Source organism: Rhinoderma darwinii, chromosome 5, assembly GCF_050947455.1.
Source record: "Rhinoderma darwinii isolate aRhiDar2 chromosome 5, aRhiDar2.hap1, whole genome shotgun sequence".
In the NCBI taxonomy this organism is placed as follows: Eukaryota; Metazoa; Chordata; class Amphibia; order Anura; family Rhinodermatidae; genus Rhinoderma; species Rhinoderma darwinii.
This window is the reverse complement of record NC_134691.1, coordinates 87976046-87993784: the sequence shown is the minus strand read 5'-3', so window position 1 is coordinate 87993784 and position 17739 is coordinate 87976046. Positions and strand designations below refer to the sequence as shown.

The window sequence follows — 17739 nt, the reverse complement described above, 5'->3', positions numbered from 1 at the left end:
TTGGCAGAACGTAGAGCCCTAGTAGGGTGGTAGACAGAGATGAGTGAGGAGATGTAAGGAGGTGCAGCACTGTGGAGAGCTTTGTGGGTGAGAGTAATAAGTTTGAATTTTATTCGGAAGGGGATGGGCAACCAGTGCAGTGACTGGCACAGATTAGTGGCGTTGGTGTAGCGGTTGGTCATAAAGATGAGCCTGGCTGCTGCATTGAGGATAGATTGGAGAGGGGAGAGTTTAGTGAGGGGAAGACCGACCAGTAATGAGTTACAGTAGTCCAGACGAGAGTGAATCAGAGCAACAATGAGAGTTTTGGCAGTTTCCTCCGTAAGAAAAGAGCGGATTCTGGAGATGTTTTTGAGGTGAAAATGACAGGAGCGTGAAAGTGATTGTATGTGAGGAGTAAAGGAAAGATCTGAGTCAAAAATAACCCCGAGACAGCGGGCGTGCTGCTTAGGAGTTATGATAGTGCCACACACAGAGATGGAGACATCAGGTTTAGGGAGGTTAGTAGATGGTGGGAACACAAGGAGCTCAGTTTTAGAAAGATTCAGTTTCAGATAGAGAGAGGACATGATGTTAGAGACAGCGGACAGACAATCACTGGTGTTCTGTATTAGAGCAGGGGTGATGTCACAGGAAGAGGTATATAATTGGGTGTCATCAGCGTAGAGATGGTACTGGAAGCCAAATCTGCTGATGGTTTGTCCAATAGGAGCTGTGTAGAGAGAAAAGAGCAGCGGACCTAGGACTGATCCCTGAGGAACCCCGATATAGATAGAAGTGGAACCAGCAAATGAAACACTGAATGAGCGAGCGGTCAGAGAGATAGGAGGAAAACCAAGAGAGAGCCGCTTCCTGGAGGCCAATAGAGTGGAGCATGTTAAGTAGGAGTTTGTGGTCTACAGTGTCAAAGGCTGCAGAGAGATCCAAAAGAATAAGGAGAGAGGATTTACCGTCCGATTTAGCCACCAAGAGATCATTTGAGACTTTAGTAAGGGCAGTTTCTGTGGAGTGTAGAGTGCGGAAACCAGATTGTAAGGGGTCAAGAATGGAGTTAGCAGAGAGATAGCGGATAAGGCGAGAGTAGACCAAGCGTTCCAGGAGTTTGGAGATGAAGGGCAGATTAGAGACTGGTCGGTAGTTGGCAGCGCTGGATGGGTCAAGTGTTGGTTTTTTCAATAATGGGTTTATAATGGCATGTTTAAAAGCGGAGGGAAAGATACCAGAGGAAAGAGAGAGGTTAAATATTTTAGTGAGGTGACTAGTGACAGCTGGGGAGAGGGACTGGAGTAGGTGTGAGGGGACAGGATCACTAGGGCAGGTAGTAGGACGAGAAGAAGAGAGGAGCCTCGAGACTTCTTCTTCAGTTATTGGGTCAAATGCTGAGAGTGAAGAAGAGGGAGTGCGGGGGGGAAGGGGATCGATGTTCCTAGGGGACTGGGAGATAATATCATGCCGGATGTTGTCAATTTTAACTTTAAAATAAGTGGCCATGTCTTCAGCACTGAGATCTGTGATTGGCGTCTGCACTTTAGGACTAAGGAGGGAGTGAAAAGTATCAAAGAGGCGTTTTGGATTATTAGATAGTGTGGAGATGAGAGAAGTGAAGTAGACTTGTTTGGCGCGGTGAAGGGCAGAGTTGTAAGTTTTGAGCATAAATTTGTAATGGAGGAAATCTGCAACCAAATGCGATTTTCTCCACAGTCGTTCGGCACATCTCAAGCACCGCTGAAGAAAGTGGGATTGAGGCGTGTGCCAGGGTTGTCGTCGTCTTTGTCGGGTGGTTCGGAGTGTAGGGGGGGCTGCTTCATCCAATGCATTTTTGAGAGTGTTATTATAAAGTTTGGCAGCCAGATTGGGACAGGAGAGGCAAGAGATAGGGGACAATGAGGACTGTAGATTGTCTATGAGTTTCACAGTGTTAATGGCATGTAGATTTCTGTATGTCTGATACGTAGGGATGACCTGAGGAGGCAGAGAATATTTGATAGTAAAGGAGAGAAGATTGTGGTCAGAAAGCGGGAGAGGAGAGTTAATAAAGTCAGAAACTGAGCAGAGCCGGAAGAAGACCAGGTCAAGTGAATGCCCGTCTTCATGTGTAGGAGAGTTAGTAAGTTGTGACAGACCGAGGGACGAGGTTAAAGATAGAAACTGGGAGGCAGATGAGGAGATTGGGTTATCAATGGGGATGTTGAAGTCACCCATGATGAGAGTGGGTGTTTCAGAGGATAGAAATTGTGGAAGCCAGGCAGCAAAATGATCCAGGAATTGGCGGGGTGAGCCCGGGGGGCGGTAGAAAACTGCCACTCGGAGGGGAAAAGGGTGAAAGAGTCTGAGGGTGTGGACTTCAAAAGAGGGAAATGTGAGTGAGGGGACCGGGGGAATGACCTGGAAAGTGCAGTGTGGGGAAAGAAGTACACCTACTCCTCCACCCTGCCTGTTCTCAGTTCTGGGGGCATGAGAGAAGTGGAGACCACCATAAGATAGAGCAGCAGGGGAAGCAGTGTCAGACAGGTGTAGCCATGTTTCTGTAAGAGCCAGAAGGTTGAGAGAGTTAGAAAGGAATAAGTCATGAATAAAGGTGAGTTTGTTGCACACGGACCGAGAGTTCCAGAGAGCACAGTTAAAAGAGACAGGAGAAGACATACAAGGAATGGCAAGAAGATTTGCAGGGTTTCTATGTGTGGCAGGTAAGTGGTTGAGCTTGGCAGAAGAAAAGGGAGGCCCAGGGTTGGGAGAGATGTCCCCTGCAGCTAGTAGCAGGAGAATGGAGAGAGACAGCAGATGGTTCTGTGATTTATGAGAGCGTTTTTTATGTTGGGCAGTGGGATAAGATGGGTTAAGTTGACTGAGGAAAGTGAATAGTGAATGGGAGCTGTACATGGGGGAGGCCAGGAGAGAAGGACTGATGTGGACTGTTTTTTGGCAAGTCTTAAATGGGCGATAGGTTTGGAAACCAAGAGCAGCTATAATGATGAGAGCGGTGGCAAACATGTTTGTTTACAGATAGTTAGAAATCTTATATTTAGAGCGTGTGCTACTTTGTCTGGTTTGGTAATGCAGCTTACCTGTCACTGACCCTGTCTAACTGCCATGTATAACTGCCAGGACACTTTGACAGTATGACACTTAGACAGAGATGACTTCTGCCGTCGTGCCCCCCTGCACGCGTGCCTTCCCCATATGCTACATCTAAATTTATAGGGAGTAGATGCTCAGATCTAGGCCTAATTAAGCTCGTTCAGCTATTAATCAAATCAACTAGACACATGAGGTGAAAAGCTATGCAGAGATAAACAAACAAACTAGCAGGTCTGGATGATCATAAAACTTAACGACGATCAAACACTTTGACAAAACTTAGAGATGACATTAGACTATATAGGAAGACAGGAAAGCAGAGTACCATAAAATAAAAGTTTCAGCTTTTTGAAATGCAGCTACAGCAGGGATGAGGTTCATGCAGGAATGAAATGGATTATATACCATAAAATAAAAGTTTCAGCTTTTTGAAATGCAGCTACAGCAGGGATGAGGTTCATGCAGGAATGAAATGGATTATATACCATAAAATAAAAGTTTCAGCTTTTTGAAATGCAGCTACAGCAGGGATGAGGTTCATGCAGGAATGAAATGGATTATATACCATAAAATAAAAGTTTCAGCTTTTTGAAATGCAGCTACAGCGGGGATGAGGTTCATGCAGGAATGAAATGGATTATATACCATAAAATAAAAGTTTCAGCTTTTTGAAATGCAGCTACAGCAGGGATGAGGTTCATGCAGGAATGAAATGGATTATATACCATAAAATAAAAGTTTCAGCTTTTTGAAATGCAGCTACAGCAGGGATGCGGTTCATGCAGGAATGAAATGGATTATATACCTGTATGAAGAGAAGAGAGATGGATGTTAGATCTGTGCCATGTATAACTGCCAGGACACTTTGACACTTCCTGATTATAGAATCCCCTACAACTACTAATTGTCTTGCCTTACCTGCATTACCATCCCGCCGACTACTAGCTGGGCTGTTCTCCCGGCTGTTAGAGAGATCAGTATCCTCTAGAGCTGCCATTTCTGAGACAGACACCCTCGCATCATCACCCAAGTTGGCAATTTTGCTTGAAATAACAGAAACTGGATTGGCCTTCCTTTTCTTTGACCCCTTTCTACTGCCCCTAACTAAATTAACCCAGCTACTTGCCTGGTCCTGCTGACCCATGTCTTCACCCTCCTGATCTACCCCACTAACTGCTTTCTCAGTGAGCAGCATGCTCCGCTCAAGATTGTCTATTGCCCTCAGTGTTGCATTTTGCTCCCCCATGTCACGGTCTGTGGGTATGTGGACCCTCTAGGCTGCACCACCGTAGCGGGGAGGCAGCTGGCCAAGCAACAGAGCACCCAATCAAATACAAAGTCCCCCACTAGGGTACCTGAATAGTCCAGACAGTGGCCGAGGCTGGTGCAGCAGGTTGCGCCAGACGTGGCGGCTGACACTGGATGTGGTAGATGACACTGGATGTTGCAGATGACACTGGACGTGGCAGAAGGCAGCAGGTGCAGTAGGACAAGACTCCAACACTAACAGGCTCAGGAACAAGGACACAACACAGGATACAGGATACAGGTAGCAGGGCACGGGAAACAACGGGAACAGGAATTCACTAAGGGACCATTTGCAAGATTGACATGGGAACACTAACAACGCTCAGGTAATGAGCAAAGGGGCAGGGCCCTTCTTATAGTCATGGGGAATCATGGGCTAATTGATGATGATGATTCCCTTTTGCGCGCTGGCCTGGAAAGGAGATGCAAGCCAGCGCTCACAGATCCATGGCTGCAGCCGCCGGGGTGTAAGTAATCCCGATGGTCCGCGGCCATGGATGCTACCGTCTCCATCCGTCTCAAATTACCTGGACAGTGCGTCAGCCCTGACATTCTTGTCAGCGGGATGGTAGTGGAGCACAAATTGGAAACGGGTGAAGAACAGCGACCACCTTGCTTGACAGGGGTTTAGTCATTGACCCGACTGGAGATAGGTGAGGTTCTTGTGGTCGGTGTAGATCAGGATGGGGTGAGCTGCGCCCTCTAGCAGATGTCTCCACTCCTCCAGAGCCAATTTGATGGCCAGTAGCTCCCGATCCCCAATAGAGTAGTTGCACTCTTCAGAGGAAAAAAGTCTTGAATGATAGCCACATACTACTGCCTTTCCTTTGGTACTCCTCTGGAACAGAAGTGCACCTGCACCAACAGAAGAAGCGTCCACCTCCAATGAGAACTGCTGAGACACGTCAGGATGATGGAGGATTGAGGCTAAAGTGAAGGCTTTCTTGAGGCTAATAAATGCAGATTCTGTCTCTGGACTCCATACCTTGGCGTTCACACCTTTCCTGGTAAGGGTAGAGATGGGAGCCGTCAGTGATGAGAAGTTTGGGATAAACTGCCGGTAGAAATTAGCGAATCCCAAAAAAACGCTGTATGGACCTCAGGCCTTGAGGACATGGCCATTCCAGAATGGACTTTACTTTACTTGATCCGACATGATGTAGCCCAGGAAGGGACGAAAATTATTTTCAAAGACACACTTCTCCAGCTTGGCATATAGACGATTCTCACAAAATCGCAGTAGAAACTCCATACTGCAAGTCACGGGTCTCTGGTCCCTGATGTTTCCACAGAGGATTTGCTCATACCAGGGCTTTGCCAGTAAGGAGAGAGATTATGAAGGCAATCCTGGCGTCATAAGAAGAGAAGGCCCTGGCATGTTGTTAAGGATCTGCCAGGCACAGCTTCTGAGTATACGCCCATAGGTAATCAGTCTGCACCTGCTTCTATGTCTGTGAGACTGACTCCATCTTCCACCACTCAGGATGGCAGGCTTAGGAGTGGGAGAGCCTAACACAGAAGCAAGGGAAAAGGGCCAGTTGCCCACGGCAACACCGAGAGCAACAAGAGTGGTGAACGAGCCGAGTCAAACCAGGAGTGTACGAGGTACCAAACGCAGAGCAGGAGAGTAGTGAACAAGCCGAGTCAAACCAGGAGTGTACGAGGTACCCAAACGCAGAGCAGGAGAGTAGTCAGTTAGCCAGGGTCAATATGAAGCAGGGTCAAATAGATCAAGAAGCTGCAGCAGGGCCAGGAAACCAAATGAGAAGAATCACAAGCAAGGAGGAACAGGAAAGGCAGGTATAAATAGACAGAGGGCGGGAGCTAGCTCCGTCTGGCCAGGCTATGATAGGCTCTCCCACTCCTAAGCCTGCCATCCTGAGTGGTGGAAGATGGAGTCAGTCTCCCAGACATAGAAGCAGGTGCAGACTGATTACCTATGGGCGTGGATACAGAAGCTGTGCCTGGCAGATCCTTAACAATACCCCTGTTTTTGAACTCCTTGTTGGCTCCATGCATTTGGAGCAGTGCTCTGTACTGTTGATGCAGGGATTATCGTCCGATTTGGTTTTAGGCCTTCCCTGGTTGCAGTTGCATAATCCCACATTTGACTGGAATACAGGGGAGCTTACCAAATGGGGTAATGAATGCTTGACGTCATGTTTTTCTGTTAATTCTATTTCTCCCCCTGAGGAGGTGAACACCCTACCTGAGTTTGTTCAGGACTTCTCTGATGTTTTCTCTAAGGAGGCCTCCGAGGTGTTACCTCCTCATAGAGAATACGATTGCGCCATCGATTTGGTACCAGGAGCTAAGCTCCCTAAGGGTAGGATATTTAATCTCTCGTCTCCCGAACGTGAAGCCATGAGAGAGTATATCCAGGAATGCCTGGCCAAGGGTTACATTCGCCCCTCTACTTATCCGGTAGGTGCTGGCTTCTTCTTCGTAGGGAAGAAGGATGGTGGTCTTAGGCCATGCATTGACTACCGTAACTTGAATAAGGTCACTGTAAGGAACCAGTATCCCCTTCCTTTGATTCCTGATCTCTTTAATCAGGTTCAGGGGGCCCAATGGTTCTCTAAGTTTGATCTACGGTTGGCGTATAACCTTATCCGCATCAAAGAGGGGGATGAGTGGAAGACTGCGTTTAACACGCCCGAAGGTCATTTCGAATACCTCGTCATGCCCTTTGGGTTGTGTAATGCTCCCGCGGTCTTCCAGAATTTCATAAATGAGATTTTAAGAGATTACCTGGGGGTATTTCTTGTAGTGTACCTTGATGACATACTTGTGTTTTCCAAAGACTGGTCCTCCCACATTGAGCAAGTCAGGAAGGTGCTCCAGGTCCTTCGGGAAAACAAACTGTTTGCGAAGACCGAAATATGTGTGTTTGGGGTGCAGGAGATACCATTTTTGGGTCAAATCCAAAAATTTATCGTCGAGGTTGACGCGTCCGAGGTGGGAGTGGGGGCTGTCTTGTCCCAGGGTACCAGTTCCCTCACCCATCTTCGTCCCTGTGCCTACTTCTCCAGGAAGTTTTTGCCCACTGAGAGTAACTTTGATATTGGCAACCGCAAACTCTTAGCCATTAAATGGGCATTTGAAGAGTGGCGACACTTCCTGGAGGGGGCTAGGCACCAGGTAACGGTCCTTACCGACCACAAGAATCTGGTTTTCCTAGAATCTGCCTGGAGGCTAAACCCGAGACAAGCTCGATGGGCGTTATTTTTTACCAGATTCAACTTTTTGGTTACCTATAGGGCTGGGTCTAAAAATATTAAGGCTGATGCACTGTCGCGTAGTTTCATGGCCAGCCCTCCTTCGGAGGAAGATCCTGCTTGTATTTTTCCTCCAGGTATAATCATTTCCTCTATTGATTCTGATTTAGTCTCTGATATTGCTGCTGATCAAGGTTTAGCTCCCGGGAACCTTCCTGAGGACAAGCTGTTTGTTCCTCTGCAATTCCGGCTAAGGGTACTTAGGTAAAATCATGACTCCGCACTATCTGGTCATCCAGGCATCCTGGGTACCAAGCACCTCATTGCCAGAAACTATTGGTGGCCTGCGTTGCCTAAAGACGTTAAGGCCTACGTCGCCGCTTGTGAGGTTTGTGCTAGGTCCAAGACTCCCAGGTCCCGACCAGCGGGCTTACTATGTTCTCTGCCCATTCCCCAGAGACCTTGGACCCATATCTCCATGGATTTTATCACCGATTTGCCTCCATCTCAAGGCAAGTCGGTGGTGTGGGTTGTAGTAGACCGCTTCAGTAAGATGTGCCACTTTGTGCCCCTCAAGAAACTACCCAATGCTAAGACGTTAGCTAACTTGTTTGTCAAACACATCCTGCGTCTCCATGGGGTCCCTGTCAATATTGTTTCTGACAGAGGGGTACAATTTGTTTCTTTGTTTTGGAGAGCCTTCTGTAAAAAGTTGGAGATTGATCTGTCCTTCTCCTCTGCCTTCCATCCTGAAACTAATGGCCAAACTGAGAGGACTAATCAGTCTCTAGAACAATATTTAAGGTGTTTTATCTCTGACTGTCAATATGATTGGGTCTCATTCATTCCCCTCGCCGAATTTTCCCTTAATAACCGGGTAAGTAACTCGTCAGGGGTCTCCCCCTTTTTCTGTAATTTTGGGTTTAATCCACAGTTCTCCTCCGTTTCACCTGGTAGTTCCAACAATCCCGAGGTAGAGGTCTTTCATCTGGAACTGTGCACAGTCTGGGCCCAGGTTCAGAAAAACCTAGAGTCGTCCCAGAGAATACAAAAAACTCAGGCAGATAGAAGACGTTCTGCTAACCCCTTGTTTATGGTCGGGGATCTGGTGTGGCTATCGTCTAAGAACTTGCGCCTTAAAGTCCCGTCCAAGAAGTTTGCTCCCCGGTTTATAGGGCCGTACAAGGTTATTGAAGTCCTCAATCCTGTCTCCTTCCGACTGGAGTTGCCCCCATCTTTTCGAGTACAAGTCGTGTTTCATGCCTCACTCCTTAAACGCTGCTCCCCATCCTTGGCTCCCTCGAGGAAACCACCTGTCCCCGTTCTCACCCCTGAAAGGGTTAGAATTCGAGGTGGCCAAGATTGTGGACAGCAAGATGGTCCAAGGCTCCCTCCAGTACCTGGTCCATTGGAGAGGATACGGGCCTGAGGAGAGGACTTGGGTACCCGCCCGGGATGTTCACGCTGGGGTATTGGTCAGGAGGTTCCACCTTCGTTTCCCCATTAAAACAGGTCCATCTAGAAAGGGTCCGGTGGCCCCTCATAAAAGGGGGGGTACTGTAAAGGATCTGCAAGGCACAGCTTCTGTGTATACGCCCATAGGTAATCAGTCTGCACCTGCTTCTATGTCTGTGAGACTGACTCCATCTTCCACCACTCAGGGTGGCAGGCTTAGGAGTGGGAGAGCCTATCACAGCCTGGCCAGACGGAGCTAGCTCCCGCCCTCTGTCTATTTATACCTGCCTTTCCTGTTCCTCCTTGCTTGTGATTCTTCTGTTTGGTTTCCTAGCCCTGCTGCAGCTTCTGTACTATTTGACCCTGCTTCATATGACCCTGGCTTACTGACTACTATCCTGCTCTGCATTTGGTACCTCGTACACTCCTCGTTTGACTCGGCTTGTTCACTACTCTCCTGCTCTGCGTTTTGTACCTCGTACACTCCTGGTTTGACTCGGCTCGTTCACCACTCTTGTTGTTCACGGTGTTGCCGTGGGCAACTGCCACATTTCCCTTTGCTTCTGTGTACCCTTGTCTGTTTGTCTGTCATGCACTTATTGAGCGTAGGGACCGTCGCCCAGTTGTACCCCGTCGCCTAGGGCGGGTCGTTGCAAGTAGGCAGGGACTGAGTGGCGGGTAGATTAGGGCTCACTTGTCTGTTTCCCTACCCCCATCATTACACATGTAGTCTGAAGTGGATCTGGCACTGATTCAGAAATTCCCTGCAGGCCCTCGTGTCTCCGTCATAGCGAGGAGGTAGCGTCAGGAAGCATAGGGGATCGGCACTTGTGCAGACAGGAAGTGTAGCTGGAGGAACAGCAGGAATATGTGCAGTGATGACTGTGGCTTGAGCAACCAGCCGATGTGCAATGGCGTTCACCGACAGGAAGAGTTGGTCTTGCCGTGACTGAAGGTCATGCATCTCGGCCAGCGTCAAGGTCTCAGGTTGACCAGCGGCGTCCATAGCCTGAGCGTACTGTAGGTATGTGGCGTCTCCTGGGAAGGAGATGCGAGCCAGCGCTCACAGATCCAGGGCTGCAGCCACCGGGGTGTAAGTGATCCCGACGGTCCCTGGCCATGAACACTACACTCCAGATCTCTAATGCGAGCTTCCAGGTGAACAACATGCTCACATCTGCCGCAGAGGTATTCACCCTCGATTTCCTTCTCCAGTTGTGCATACATATGGCAAACTGTTCACTGAATAAAACCTCCAATTTTGAAATCCATTATCCCAGTTACAAAAAGACAGTGAACAATTGAAAAAGTAAAAGTAAAGAAGAGTACTTACTGGGATTTTAAACTCCTATTTTATCTCCGGTTTAATAACTACACTTGATATACAAGCCACTTAATTCAGCAAGCCCAAAAGAGATCAATACATTAATTTATTATTTTTCATTCTTTTATTTTTTGTTTTTATGTTTAATCTATTTATTATTATTTAAGGGACATTGGATATCAAGATTTGCACATTACTTCAAACCACTGTCATTTTTGTAACAAATTTTTGTTGTATATTGTTCCATATTGTCTTATTGTCCTTTTGATATATGCACACAGTAGTGTTGTCAAAAAAATGGGTATGTTGAAAGTAAATATAATTGATATTGATACAAAACCTGTGCTAACATTAAATTTAGTCTTGAGAGCCGGTTTTATCTAGTATTGTTTTGAATCTTTACTGTATGGGGTACTGCTAACTGTACACTCGACTACATCATGCATTTGCCTACATCGTGGGTGAGCCACCCTGTATTCTATTGTTTTTAATTGTTGTCTCATTGATGCTGAATCCCCATAAATATTGGCTCATTGATGCTAAAGACAGTTATTTTTCACCATTCTAACGGCCACCACCATGTTCCTTCCTCTCTCTCTGCGCTGCGCGGCCTCCCTCGCCACCGGTCTCCTCCTGTGTCTTGGGCATTTTCTAGTGCATGCCTACTATCCAGCTTTCCCAGGGTATAAAAGAGAACACCATTGCCTTTGCAATTTGTTTTTTCCTAGATTACTAGTGACACCTTCTGATGGTTTGTTTGGAATTCCTATGTTTGACCTTGTCTGTATCTTTGACTATCCTTGCCTGCCGCCTGCCCTGTACGCTTGCTTGTTACCCATCACAAACCTCTGCCGTCTGCCCTGACTCTTGGCTTTACCAACCGTGATTGCACCTCTGCAGCCTGCCCTGACCTATGCTATACCTGACCTCGCTTTCTGTCTACTGGTTTTGTACTATGCCTTTTAATGTTGGCCGTTGTCAAAGAGAGACTACTCTAGGGGAGGTTCCCCAACAGCGAAGTCTAGTGCTCTGTATATGGGTTAAAGGATGAATACCTGGGGTCCACTTAGACTCCACTCCTCGGTTTAGTCACACGTAAAATCCCTTGGTGATATAATGGGTTCACACCATTCTCTGTAGGCCCAGTCTCATTAACCACGGGCACTGTGATAAGCATAAGGTTTACCAATGCTAATGACCTCTGAGAATCTGTCAATGCATGCTTTTTCTCAAAATAAGTAATTAATATTGCTAGTATGTAATAATGAAATAAGATAAAAATCGGTGTGGTCCACCTAATCCCAATTTAGCAAGGAATGCTTCCATTAGGCATGACTATTGAATAAAATAAATATGATGCAAGAAAACACTGCCAAATCACTGTAATTAGTATTTTTTGTTTTAATAATTTTGTGTGCCTTTTTTCACATTGCCTATTATTTTTCAGATAAACTACACTGGAGCTAGCATGAACCCAGCAAGATCTCTTGGCCCAGCTGTCATTGTATGGAAATGGGACAACCACTGGGTAACTGTTTAAAGAGAGTCTGTCACCAGATGTCCATATTGAACTACCAACGGGCTATTATAGATTAAGCTAACCTGAGTTTTTCCACAGAGTGCCTTCTTTGAAGAGAAAAAATAATATTTATGCAAATTAGAATTTAGGAGCAACGAGGGCGTCACCATTGCTCCAAAATGTTCTCTCGTCATTCCCCAGTTCAACCCCCCTCCCTCCCTGCTTCCTTTGATTGAAAGGGGACAGGCAGTGTACTAGGCGAGTTCACGCCTGGCCCTGTAGTGTGGTGAACGCGCGCGCGTCCCTACATCCTAATTGGCGCATGTGCAGTATTAGAATTCCTTTTAACATGAGTAATTAACACAGAACTTTAGTTTGATCTTGAAAAGATATAAAAATATATAAAATATATACACAGGTGCATTAAAACTAGGGCTAGAATGTGCTAATTAAATTGGAATTGCTATGTTTTCCTATTGAAAATTAAGTTGCTGTCCCAAATTTGATATAATTAATTGGCTCGATAAATCTATTTCATATATAAACCTAGTATGTTGTTAAGTGAAAATGTGTAGTCTATGTAAAAAATAGTAGAATTAGGTCTAATAAGGTCAGATATTTTCATGCTAAAATGATAAGGGGAGGCTCCCGTAATAGATTGTCCTACAGTCTTGGCAACACTTGACTATTAGCTGGACTCTTTAAGCATCTTTCTTTTGTGGACCCCTCTTTATACCCAGTTTTATGGGGCTATTATACTCCCCTAAGACTCTTACACTCTGTAGGATGGAAATATCAGCTTGAAACAGACTATACATTTATATCTAAAGCATGCCTGTCCATGTTGTTTGTCTATCTTGCTGAAAACTCCTAAATAAACATAAAAGTTAGTCTCCCATAGGAACCTGAAAAAATAATTCTATATATTCACTCTGGTCCCCCAAATGCAAATTTAAATAAGCTCTCTACACTATAGATATCTAACACCACAGGCAATAACGATACTGAAGCATGTAGAAAAGAAGTTGCAAAAAACACGCCCCCCCTCTTTGACATCACTTCCTGCTCTGCAGCTATTGGTTGAAGCGGCATCACACCGACTTCCTGCTCTGTCCGCCCTCTGCCTGTACCCTGCACATAATACTGTTATAACTGAGATCCCTCTGCCCTTTAAGCTACTTCTCCCTGCTCTCTGGTCCATGTGCAGGAGTAGGCCTATTATACTGATTATGAACATTTGCCCGAAGTTTCACTTTAAAGCACAATATTTCATTTTTTACAGGGCATAGCAAAAGATCTGGCATAACAATTCTCTCCTTATTATAATAATGTTATTATAAGGAGGGTTTGACCCTATCCAATGGGAAAAGTACCATCCCTCCTTACAGCCAGTTTTACAGACCAAAGAGAGCAAAAATGGTCTGCTGACATAATTGTAAGCCGAAGTGAACAAAAGGGCTGAATGTATCAGTGTAACATACCAATATAATTCTAAGGTCTGCAGAAAGAAAATATATAGTTAACACTTTCAGAATCAAGGCCCACAGCAAAATTTCACTTTTTAGGCTATGTTCACACGGGGTATTTTGCAGAGTTTTTTGACGCGGAAACCGCGTCGCAAAACTCGGCAGAAACGGCCCGAGAACGCCTCCCATTGATTTGAATGGGAGGCGTCGGCGTCTTTTTCCCGCGAGCAGTAAAACTGCCTCGCGGGAAAAAGAAGCGACATGCCCTATCTTCGGGCGCTTCCGCCTCGGACCTCCCATTGACTTCAATGGGAGGCAGGAGAAAGCGTATATCTCGCTGTTTTATGCCCGCGGCGCTCAATGGCCGCGGGCGAAAAACGGCGCAATAATTGCCGCGAAAATCGGCGTGCAGGGAGAGGAATATCTGCCTCAAAGTTCCAAACGGAATTTTGAGGCAGATATTCCTCCCCCAAAATACTCTGTGTGAACATAGCCTTAGAATGCCACATAGTAAGGGTAAATATTTTTATTATTTTATACTTTAGCCAAATACTTTCTTTTTTCTTTTATGTAGAGGAAAATGGGAAATATAGGGGAATAAAAGCAAATTTCCTTAATCTTTTCCTTTTGTTATTTATCATAATTAGTTTAACCGGACACATTTATGTCACAAAATAATCCCCGCTCTTTCCCGTGTGTAACGATACCAAATATGTGTGTTTTGCACCACCGTCATCATCACTATAGCTCTCGAGAATAAATGTCTCCATTTTTTTCTAGCGTGCCTCCTGCTTTTAGATGGTACATATGTGGAATCTGTAAATGTGCGCAAAACATAGGCGTATTATTATATGTTTATATGTAAAATGCGTCTATGTCACAGAACATAGTCCCTGAAGATGCAGGTGGTTTTGGGGAGATGTTGGAAATTATTATTTTTTATTTTAGTCTTTTATTTGTCTTTATGTTTTTATTATTTATTTATTGTTTTATTTATTTAACCCCTTTCCCCTGCTTGCATTCTGGGCCCTAATGACCAAGCAATTTTTATAGTTTAAAGGTCTTGTTTTTTGCGGGACAAGTTGTATTTTTTAATAGCACCCTTTTGGGGTACATATTATTTATTGATTAACTTTTATTAACTTTTGTTGGGGCGAATAGAAAAAAAACTGAAATTTTGCTACTCTTTTTTACGTCCTAAATCTACACCCATTACCGTGTGGTATAAATAACACAATAACTTTATTCAGCGCATTGTTACGATTGCAACAATACCAAATTTGTATAGATTTTGTATGTTTTACTACTTACACAGTAAAAACACTTTTTTTCAAAATTATTTGTTTTTGTGTCTCCATATTTGAAGAGCCATAACTTTTTTATTGTTCCGCCGATGCAGTTGTATGAGGGCTTTTGTTTTTATTGGTATTTTGGAGTAGATGCGACTTTTTGATCACTTTTTATCACTTTTTTTTAAGTCAGAATTCACAGAAAACAGCAATTTTTTAATTTTTTTTGTATTTTATTTTTTACGGCTTTCACCGTGCGGGTTAATTAATGTAATAGCTATATAGTCGGGGTTATTTAGTTTTTTTTAATAGTAAAGAGTTTATTAAACTTTTTTTTAAACTTTTTTACTAGTCCTACTAGGGGACTTTAATATGTGATCATCCAATCGCTTTTGTAATACACTTCTTATAATACTTCTGTATTGCAGTCTATTACTGCCTGTACGTTTAAAACGGACAGGCATCTGCTAGGCCATGCCTCTGGCATGACCTAGCAGGCATTCACTACAGGCAGACCTGGGGACCTTTATAAGGCCCCCGGCTGCCATCGGAGACACATACACTCGTCGATCTTATCGCCGGGTGTCAGTGGGATGAGAGGGAGCTCTCTCCCTCTCTCCAAAACCACTTAGATGCGGCGCTCAATAACATCTGAGGGGTTAAACGGGTGAGATCGACACTAATATCGATCTCACCCGTTCGAGCAGGGATGCCCCCAGCCCTCAGCTACCTCTGGCAGCTGAGAGCAGGGACATTTAATGCTCCCTGCTCTGTTTATTTATTCCGATGCAGCGCCGTGAAAAGGCATATGCATCAGAATAAAGCCCATTAGTGGCTGCCGTGAAAAGGCGTATTGGCGGTCACTAATGGGTTCATGCGTTGACATTTTTTTTTTTACTTTTTTTTCTTTATTGCTTGGAGAAAGCTGGGTTAACATGAAATGTTAGTGATCTAATGCCTGCTCGACATTAGATCACTATTAGCAGTGATCTACATACAGAGAATTGCTGGGAGGACACAGATCATGTCCCCCCAGCTTGCTCCTTGCCTCCATCAGACTGTTGGAAGCACGTGAGGTCATCGAGTCATCACAGGTTTTCATGGCAACGGCCCAAATTAGGTATACGGATGTAGCCATATTTATTTTGACTCCGATAACTTGCTGCCGCGTGATATTACACAACAAAAGCCATTGAAATGTCATTGACAAAAGTCAAGATAAAGGATCTTGCCACTGTGTATTTAATGCGTTAAAAGTCAAGATAAAGATGGCTACATCTCTATGCTGACACTCGGGAGAGAGAAAAATGATCAACTTCAGCACAACAATAATCGAAATATAAAAATGTAAACTTTATTACACATAAGACATAACAGAGTAAAAAGAGATGAGTCACAATGAAAAAAGGCGTCAGCCATTGCTAAACCATGATTAATACATTGATTGTCATAAAAATACGTTATATGCAAATGCAGGATTGTATGGATACGTACATACCAAAGAGTCTCAGAGAGTTACTGCCAGACGAAGCGTCGGGTGTGGGCGTCTCCTATGTGCTAACCATGACTCTGGGTAGGTAATACCTTTTGATACACATCTGCTATATTTCATCTGGCAGTCTTACCACTTACCAGCTTCTAAGTACAGCAATTATTGACTTTCTTTCTGTGCACTTAATACAAATACTACATAACAACTATCATAACTTTAGCACTTTTGAATTTACTTATATCAATTATTGTGATAGACTCTGTTGACTGTCTGGCAGTAACTCTCTGAGACTCTTTGGTATGTACGTATCCATACAATCTTGCATTTGCATATAACGTATTTTTATGACAATCAATGTATTAATCATGGTTTAGCAATGGCTGACGCCTTTTTTCATTGTGACTCATCTCTTTTTACTCTGTTATGTCTTATGTGTAATAAAGTTTACATTTTTATATTTCGATTATTGTTGTGCTGAAGTTGATCATTTTTCTCTCTCCCGAGTGTTCCTATATTTTGATCAACGCACCAAGGTTACTTGGTCATTACCACGGTTTGTTTTTTCATTAGTATCATTTACCTACATAGATACATTACCTTCAATAGTCTGGATATTTAGACATTGCACTATTACTAATGAGACAAATCCCTCCGCAGGTATTATTTTTGGTTTTACATCTCTATGCTGCAGCTATGTAAATATCCAGATTGGCAACATGAGAGGGTTAATACTGTGATATTTTTCGTAGTAATTTTCTTTGTTTTTATGTAGATTTACTGGATAGGACCAATTATCGGAGCAATCTGTTCTAGTGCTGCCTATGATTATATATATTGTCCTGATATTGAACTAAAGCAACATTTGAAGGAAGCTCTTCAGAAAGTAAAACAGAAGACAAAAGAAAAATACATTGAAATAGATGACATAATAAGTCCTGATGACAATGAAGACTTAATCCTTAAGACAGGCACCATCCATGTTATCGACATTGACCAGAGAGAAGGGAAAAAAGGAAAAGACTCTGCAAGTGAAATATTATCCATTGTATGAAGTACAACATTGTTGGGAAAGTCTTTTTTTTAGAATTAATACAAAACTACGATATGTATTTGACGTACTTCTATTTTCGTTTGGTTCAGCTTAGATGGCTTATTATGACACAAGAATCCAAATAATAAAAAAGCCTCAAATATGATGTTGTTAAACAAACAATGGAGTGGTGTCTGGAATGATACACCTGGATGTGTTAAAATTGTGTAACCATAAAATATTATGCAAATCTAGGAACATCATCAATATGTATTCAGATGTATGAATTGTACAATTTAGTGCTGATAAAACCATTAACATAACAAATACCTGTAAAAAAAAAACAAGTGCTGCCAAGGACAATCCAGTATTTCAGATGATACTTTATGCCTACATTTATCTCAAATGAGTGCTCATGCCAAGTGGTTTCTCAAAGTACATAGTAACAAAATGAGTGCATATTTTATCAGCTTTATATATAGGCACATAATAAAAGGGGTTGTCAGCTTCTAGTAACTGCATTTGAGAGGTACAGTAAGTTTTTGGCTCAAGGGAAACCA

The 17739-nt window shown here is 43.9% G+C and overlaps 1 protein-coding gene across 1 annotated transcript in view; it reads left to right on the top strand.

The window, feature by feature from the left end:
- LOC142652668 (aquaporin-4-like) overlaps positions 1 to 17327 on the top strand; it is a 29668-nt gene extending 12341 nt beyond the window's left edge. The window contains exons 3-4 of the mRNA XM_075828329.1: positions 11831 to 11911; positions 16922 to 17327. Coding sequence (XP_075684444.1) covers positions 11831 to 11911; positions 16922 to 17200 — 360 coding nt within the window. The 3' untranslated portion in view covers positions 17201 to 17327. The remainder of the gene's footprint in view (positions 1 to 11830; positions 11912 to 16921) is intronic.
- The last annotated feature ends 412 nt before the right edge of the window (positions 17328 to 17739 follow it).